The sequence below is a fragment of the Notothenia rossii genome (genome assembly GCF_949606895.1).
Source record: "Notothenia rossii genome assembly, contig: scaffold_232, whole genome shotgun sequence".
Taxonomy (NCBI): Eukaryota; Metazoa; Chordata; class Actinopteri; order Perciformes; family Nototheniidae; genus Notothenia; species Notothenia rossii.
Genome location: NW_027640237.1, coordinates 44,964 through 53,163, shown reverse-complemented (window position 1 = coordinate 53,163; position 8,200 = coordinate 44,964). Strand labels below are relative to the sequence as shown.

Sequence of the window (8,200 nt, the reverse complement as noted above, 5' to 3'; positions counted from 1 at the left end):
AATATATATATATATATATATATATATATATATATATATATATATAGAAATATATAGATATATATATATATAGAAATAAATATATATAATGTATACATTTTTTACCAATGTTGTTCAGCTACCTGATTATGGAAAAAGACATGATTATGGCAAAACTTAACTTAAATAATAATCACTATTATGGGTCCATAAAACATTTATTCAGCACTTTTGAATGCATAAAGTACATTAATTCCAAGTCAAGTGCATTTTCTTTTCTCTGTAGGATAACTACAACAGAGTGCATTCAGAACAAAGCCAAGGTGCTTTAAAACTGCATAAACATCTAGGCCAGTAGGCCTACAACAAAATAGTGTAAATAAAGACTGTAACAGCCAGGCCTTCAACAACAACAAATGCACCTATAAGTTTGGTAACCTAACGTGTTGTTGTGATGACGTAATCAAAACGCGGCGACAAGCGCGGCGCGCGACCATGCTCGCGGCTGGCTCACAGCCAACATGTCTGCCGCTTGGAGATATTTAAAAATATCAGAGAGAGAGGCGCGGATTGCGATTTGTAAAACGTGTTCAGCTGACATTTCTCGAGGGGGTGTAACTGCAAAGACTTTCACCACTTCGGGATTACTCCACCACTTGAAATCAAAACACCCGGACAAATATGCGGAGTATGATCAACGTAACCCTGTTCTCTGACATTCGGTGATATTTTTTCGGTGATGAAACCTTTTCGGCCGAAAGCCGAAAGGGCCTTTTTAACCATTTTCGGCCGATAATTTTCGGTGGCCGAATATTCGGTTCATCCCTATAATTTACCAATCAAAAAATAAACAAATTGAGCCTCCATTCTAGGGGGCATCGTCTTTCGCTGCCCACTTGACTCCCAAAGCAAAGAGGGAGAAACATTGAAAAAATGGAGAGCTTGCTTATGTTGACTTGTAAACTGGCAATCGTAAAATCGTAAATTATTATTGGGGCATCCGCTCCGAAATTCACATATATATATAAGCGGTGTTCACGTGGTTAATTTCAAACTCGGTTCAGACAAAACAGCCAAAACAACTATTTATCAGGAAAGAATATAGGTCAAGTAGGGGCAAGCCGCCCAGTCATCTCCCACCTGTGTATGTCTCATTGCCGGCTGTCCGCCTGGCCACTTCCGAGTTATTAGTCAAACGCTTCTCCTTTTAACATATTTTGATTTACGTCCGTAAATCATGTTCAGTTAGTGTTCACGCCGTCTTATTTCTTCTGTATGTCCTTGATGAAGTTCTCCGTGTCCGAGGGGTTGTCAAAAAAGTAAGATCGGCCGCCGTGTTTGACCCTCAGTCGCGCCGGGAAAACTATTCCTTATTGGACGTCCATCTCCCGCAGCCTCCGTTTAACTCCATTGAATCTCCTCCGTTGTTTATGCAGCTCTGCAGAGACGTCCGGGAACAGCGTCACTTGGCGATCTTTATAGAATATTTTACCCATTTGTCTTGCAGCATTCTGAACGAGGACTTTATCCTTGTAATTAAGGAACTTCATGATCAGTGGTCTAGGCGGGCCACCAGCCAGTTACGGCGCAAGAGATTTTCTCTAGGGGGTGCTGTGGGGTAGATGGACGTTTCATAGAGGGGGCTCAAACTTTAAGGGTTTCCCATTAATTCACCAGTGCTACAGTTGAATTTTCTACTGCAACTCATACTTGTTAACCCTCCCGATTTTCGCGGGAGACTCCCGGTTTCCTCCTGGGGTCATATTTCTCCCGCATTTCTCCCGATTTCTGACAAAATCAGATTTACTCAGGACTGTTTCCACTCGGACTTTAATATAGCTACACCATTGTTTGGTTTCCATGGTAACACGTCTCTTTAGTAGCTTGCGCAACTGAAAGTCTGAGAGGGTGAGGCAGATAGTCACAGAAAACAGAACAAAAATCGACAACTACTCTACTCTCTGCTCACTCCTTCTGATCCACTAGCACCCCCCCCCCCCCCATCTTGCATTTTGAAATGCTCCCGAAGATTTTTTTTTAAATATTGAAGTTAAAAGCATCAATCTGGTGCACTTTGAGAGCAAAATGAAGAGATCTATGGATACATCTCTCAACATACATATGAAACAGAACTGTAAACAGATTTACTATTTCTTTATAGATATTTTACAAATCACTCCCCTTTTAAAACAAAACGTTTGAGACCCACTGAGATAACTAGACTAAAGTTAACTATCTAAACACTGAGAGTCCTTTACTTCACCTGAGCTGAGGTTATCTGAGACTCTCAGTCTGACAGGAGAGAGTTCTCCCTCCACTTTGTTGTTGAAAAAGCTCCTTATATCCGTTAGCTTGGCTAGCTAGCACCAGATGCTAACCACAACGATCTCCGGTAGAGCTAGAGACCCACCGGTGCTCGCGCACGCACACAAAATGGCTCGTGCCACACACACACAGAGCAGAGCTTGAATGAAACACAGAGAGCCAGAAGTAAGCTACTTGTACTCACGAGGCCTATTATGTGCAGAATCCCTCTCGCTTTCAGGTGGTTTTGATTGAGTGTCCACACGTGGACGTTTAAGGACTAAAAAACGATCAATTTGTCACTTTGCTGTTAGCAAATAATTTGGCGCTCCAGCTAACAGGAAGTCACTCAAGTGTCACAAAGTAATTTAGCCTATGGGTAGGTCAAAAATCTAATGGGTGCTGGCCATTGGCCTTATCACCTGTGTTGGCTTTATGTTTTTGGTCAAACATTTGTTTGTTTCACATTTGCATTGATGTAATCAATAATTTTTCTAATTTAATTTAATAAAAAAAAAATAAAAAACATATATTTCTTGGGGGTGCTTAGGGGGTGCTTTGGCAATCCTGGGGGGTGCTTCAGCACCCCCTAGCTTCCCCCCGACGCCGCCCCTGCCACCAGCAAGTTTAGGGCCAGAGAGCCGATGGGCTCGCTCGATAACAATAGGAGAGGCTGGCGGCGCTAATCTCGAGGCTTCAGGGAGCCAGGATTCCAGGAATGCGCAAATATCCTTCCCTTCTGCCGCTTCAGGTAAATTCACCAATCGTAAATTGGATATTCTGCTCCTGTTCTCAGAGCTGTCCAGTTTCGAGGTAAGCTTGGCAACTTGTTCTTCTAGGCTCACGGCTCTCCTCTGCAGGGAGACGACGTCATCTTCGGCGTTTGATATTCGCTCCTCCGTCTCGGATATTCTCTTTTGACAACTGGTCAGCTCACTTTTAACGCTGTTGACTGCTGCAAGTAGCCCATCCAGTTTAGATGAAAACTCTGCCTTCAGGCCATGTATTGCTTTTAGGATAGCATTGTCGGTGTTGTCAGTGGTAGCGTTAGCTTCTGAGCACTCCTTGCTAGCTGAGTTGTCGCCTTGTAGCGTGGCCATGGCGTCCTCACTTGCTCCGTCTTCTGTTGAGTTTTCCGCCTTTTTTGTTTTTTCTGACAGTTTCTGTGGCATAATGGATGTTGTGGGGGTTTAGAAGCAAATACCATGCAGTTTTAGGTGGGTTCCGATTAATTAGAATAGGATTTTAGTAGGAATAGCAACCGTGCTGGGGAGTGTCAGCCTCTCAGCTCAGCGCCATAACCGGAAGTCCTGCAATGCAATATTAATATCGATTGTTTTATGGATGAAAATATTTATAATTTAGCACAAGAAAATACATGGTCTTGATACCGTTCAACAATTAAGAACACATTGTTAAAATGTATTGTTTGCTGTCTCCCTGCAGTTATTGGTGAGCTTTAACATTTTGTCAAGAATTTCTGGTAATCTGTAAATTACCAGCATGACATGAAGTATACTATAATAAATGTTAGTTACGATACTGATACTGTAACTTAACATTATAGCATTGATTTAGTCTTTCTATTTTACAATTGAAACACTATTACCGTAAACAAAAATACAGTACTTTTTAAATGGCAGTGTTTTATTTTATAGTTAAAATACTATTAGCTTAAAAAAAAATACAATGCTTCGAAATTACTGTTTTATTCTGCAGCTATAAACAAAAAATAAAGTAATTAAATATTACTGTGTTTCATTTTACAGTTAAAACACTATTACCGTAAACACAAATACAGTGCTTGGAAGTTACTGTGTTTCATTTTACACTGTTACTTTAAATAAAAACTTGTAAATACTGTGATTTCCTTTACAGTATTTAACTGGCAGCAATTGACTAGTTACTTACTGTAATTCATTTTACAGTATTTAACTGGCAGCAATTGACAAGTTACTTACTGTAATTCATTTTACAGAAAGTAACTGGCAACACTTGACAAGTTACTTACTGTAATTCATTTTACAGTATTTAACTCGCAGCAATTGTAAAATGAATTACAGTAATTAACTTGTCAATTGCTGCCAGTTAAATACTGTAAAATGAATTACAGTAAGTAACTTGTCAAGTGTTGCCAGTTAAATACTGTGAATGTCACGGTACGTTTCTTACAGTGTATTTTAAAACAAACTTTTTTTATATTGCAAAAACACAGGGATTTCATATGAAAAAAAAACGTTGTATTTTTGCACACATTACATTATTTTTCATATATTTATGTGTCTTGAATCTGCCAAAATGAGGATGGATTTAAAATTTCTAAAGAAATGTATATATATATAACTCTTTTGGATATCTAGTCCTGGATGACTGATGATAAGTGCAACAAAAGACTATAAGACTGCAGAACACAAGAGGATTTCAAATAACAGAGTAGCTCATTGAGGTACATAGTATATTTATGCATTACATTAACTTGTGATTAATTTGCTATGTGTGCTAACATTTGCAGATCTGAATCTATTTAAAAAAACTATCATCATATTTAACACAATGACATTTGGCAGGACATTATTTTTATATTGCAAAAACACAGGAGTTTCATATAGAAAAACATATTGTTTTTGTTGGGGAAATATTTTCCAAGGTCCATAACTTTGACCCAGTTTATCAGTTCAAACTGTCCTGATAGTGCACACGCACCTGTAACTTTGGCTGCTGTGCTCTCAGTGTTCTGTCTCCCTGTTCCTGCCTGTTGGCGTCAGCTGATAGAGGTGTTATGATTCTATCTTGTTATGCAGCATGTTGATTATTCTCTCTGAACTAGCTAAATACATGGGTCTGGGGTAGAGTTCTTCAGATTTGACGTGGCAACTCTACCGTGAAGTCAGAACCTCTGGCTCTTGGACTTGTGATGTGAATTCTCCGGCCGAAGCTCATATAATAAACCATCAGTGTTTGACATCAAAGCTCCTGCTCTTCCCGTGTCTCCTTCATGAGTCGGTGAATCCCACTGCATTGCTACACAGAAGTTTCCCTTACAGTTTTATTCTTCTTATTAGTAGTTCATCTCACAGGTGTTATTGAGTCAGTCTTGAGATAGCACATGATATACACATTTAGTACTAAATAAATGTCACGCAAAACTTTCACAAATAGTGGAAAATATTTATTTATGCATTTCAATATATTTTCACTCCATGTATAGTCAGTTGCAAGTGCAGCCCAGCAATGAGAAAGTTCCGTCTTTGTAACCGTAACTTTTATTTTAATATATGTCATTTTCAAGAATATGTGATTCAGTACATTGTGCACAGTCTATGTTGCTGTCATTTGTATGTGCAGTGTCAACCTTAGGATGACAACAAATACATCGATAAAACTGCAAATTGCCAAGATTTGTGTGCTCGTCAAAATCTTTTGAATGTATTATATCTGAAATCATTATAACACAATTACATTTAAAATAATCTTTGTAAATAAAACAATTTGGAAACATGGCATAAGTAGTAGTCAAAGGTGAGAGAGTTTGCAGCCTGGTTTCTCTGCAGTTAGCTTTTTACTCTCAGCAATAGTTGTTTATAGTCAAATTTGCAAAACATGGACAGAAGACTGAAAACCAAAAATGGTGGTCAAATATTTGCATCAGATAATCTTAGTGTTTCTAATGTTCAAAAATGCATTGATTTAGACATCAATTCACTCCATTATATCCTTTCATATATGATTTAGTACATGTGCACAAAGTATATTGTTTGGTCCTTTTCTTCACATTTTAGTAAGTACAGTGTGGACCTTAGAATGACAAAAGACCTATTGATTTGTACTTGTGCTAATAAAGACAAGCTTACACATATACAGTATAGAGAAATATACAGGGTATTCATCAAACACAAAGATGTGTGTGGCTTATGCACAGTACAGTAAAACATGGCATATTGTTAAGTGAAACTCTCTTAGGCTTAATTTGAAGTGGATTCTGAAATCAGTGTTCATTTAGGCGGTGTATAGAAAAATGTGCGACTGTTCAATGAGAATAATTCCCCTTGTGCAGAATATACAAAATCTGGTTAAAACTTGGTTGAAAAAACATTTCTTCTCAGGAACATTAGCATGTTCTCCTTGAGTTCTGTTATTTTCAGTCCATATATAATTGGGTCCAATAAAGGAGGAAATATTAAAACGGATATACCAAGAACTCTTCTAATGCTTGGGGATGCACCTTCAATGCGATGAGCAATGAGTGTAAAGGTAGTATTAATCTGTAAAATTAGGAAAACAACTAAATGTGTACCACATGTTTGAATGGCTTTTCTCCGAGCATCCATGTTATTATTATTCATGACACATGTGCGCAAGATCTGTGCGTATGTGTATGCTATCACTAACAGTGGTCCGCCCATAAGCACAACTATAGTTGCCAATCCATAATAGTTGTTCAGCATGGTGTCCTCACAGACCAGTTTAGTTAATGATGGATTATTACAGTACAAATCCACTATGTCCGTCCTGCAAACTTGCATCCGGGCAACCAGAATAATCAACGTGACTATGAGCGAAATATTAAGGAACCATATCAAAATAATTATTCTAACTAAGTTGTGTGGGGTCATTATTGCATTATACCTCAAAGGACAACATATAGCAATATATCTGTCATATGCCATGGCACTCAAGATCAACAAGTTTCCTGTGCCATAAATATGAATCAGCAATGCCTGAATAACACAAGCAGGGTGCGAGATCTGTCTGTTCTGTGTCACCATGCTGAAAAGAAGCTGAGGAAACAAAGCTGTGGCACCCACAATGTCACTAATGGGCAAGTTAATCAGCAGGATGAACATGGGCTTGTGCAGCTTTTTACTCACAGCAATAGTTGTTAATACCAACAAGTTACAAAAGACAATAATAAGATAGGTAAGAGTGCCAAATACAAACGCTGGATAGATGTGCGTGGTAGATAACCCTAATGGTACTAGCATTAGTAATTCCCTAGAAGATGTATTTGTATACATCATTATTCTGTCTTTGTTATGTCCTCGCCTCACACATGGAACAAAATGTCTCTCTCAATAACCAAGCCAGCCGATGAAGGATCTTCCCCTGAAATAAATGTTTTATCAAAACAAACAATTTAGAATTTAGTGCTATACATGGTTACAAATGTACGTCAGGGTGTCATACCTGCTGTTACACCTTGTTATCTTGCCCTCGACTGCACTTTGTTGGGGAGGGAAAGGAATGAGATTCTTTCTTTTATTGACTTGTATGCTACACCCTTGAGGTCAGAGAGCATAATATGACGGTGTGTGTAATTGAAGTGACCAAACTGACATCATGAGAAAAACATTTATCAGTTATTGTAGTTATAAAATAGCCTTTTGTGCAGAATATTAATCATTAATCCATATTAAAAAGAACAAAAACTTTAAATAGAATACTTATCTCTGTAACATTATTTATTGTGTCACTTCTTTAACCTCCTCCCCCATTGCCTTTATTTAAAAATAAATGTATCCATAATATTACACTTATATTTTAACGCGTTTTTGCACAAAAACCTAAAAATAAAAGATATAGTTTCAGGTCAGATAGGTGGCAGCTTGCATCAGATGTTTATAATGTTATAAAAAAAACAGCATAAGAGATCACTTGTGAAAGTAATATTAGAGTACAATAAACTTGATGGATGCTGAATCTAACACAATTAAATGTTTAAACTGCTACCTTTCTATATATTTTCCAGTTGGTTTGTTTTGTAAATTTTTGAGCCCATACACAATCAGTTATGACATCACACTAGTTATTTTTGACTTTATTATTTCATTTCATGTAGCCCGCTTTTTATTAGATCAGGTTTAACCTATTGAGACCTGAGAACCAGAAACACTCAAGGCCTGCCATACAAGCAAAATTC

General features: G+C 37.8%; 1 protein-coding gene across 1 annotated transcript; it reads right to left on the bottom strand.

The window, feature by feature from the left end:
• Positions 1–6,353: 6,353 nt before the first annotated feature.
• Positions 6,354–7,298, bottom strand: LOC307026930 (olfactory receptor 52B2-like; the record flags this gene model as incomplete). Its single annotated transcript, XM_079695086.1, has 1 exon — positions 6,354–7,298. The coding sequence occupies one exon, from the start codon at positions 7,296–7,298 to the stop codon at positions 6,354–6,356; it is 945 nt and encodes a 314-aa protein (XP_079551212.1).
• Between the last annotated feature and the right edge of the window lie 902 nt (positions 7,299–8,200).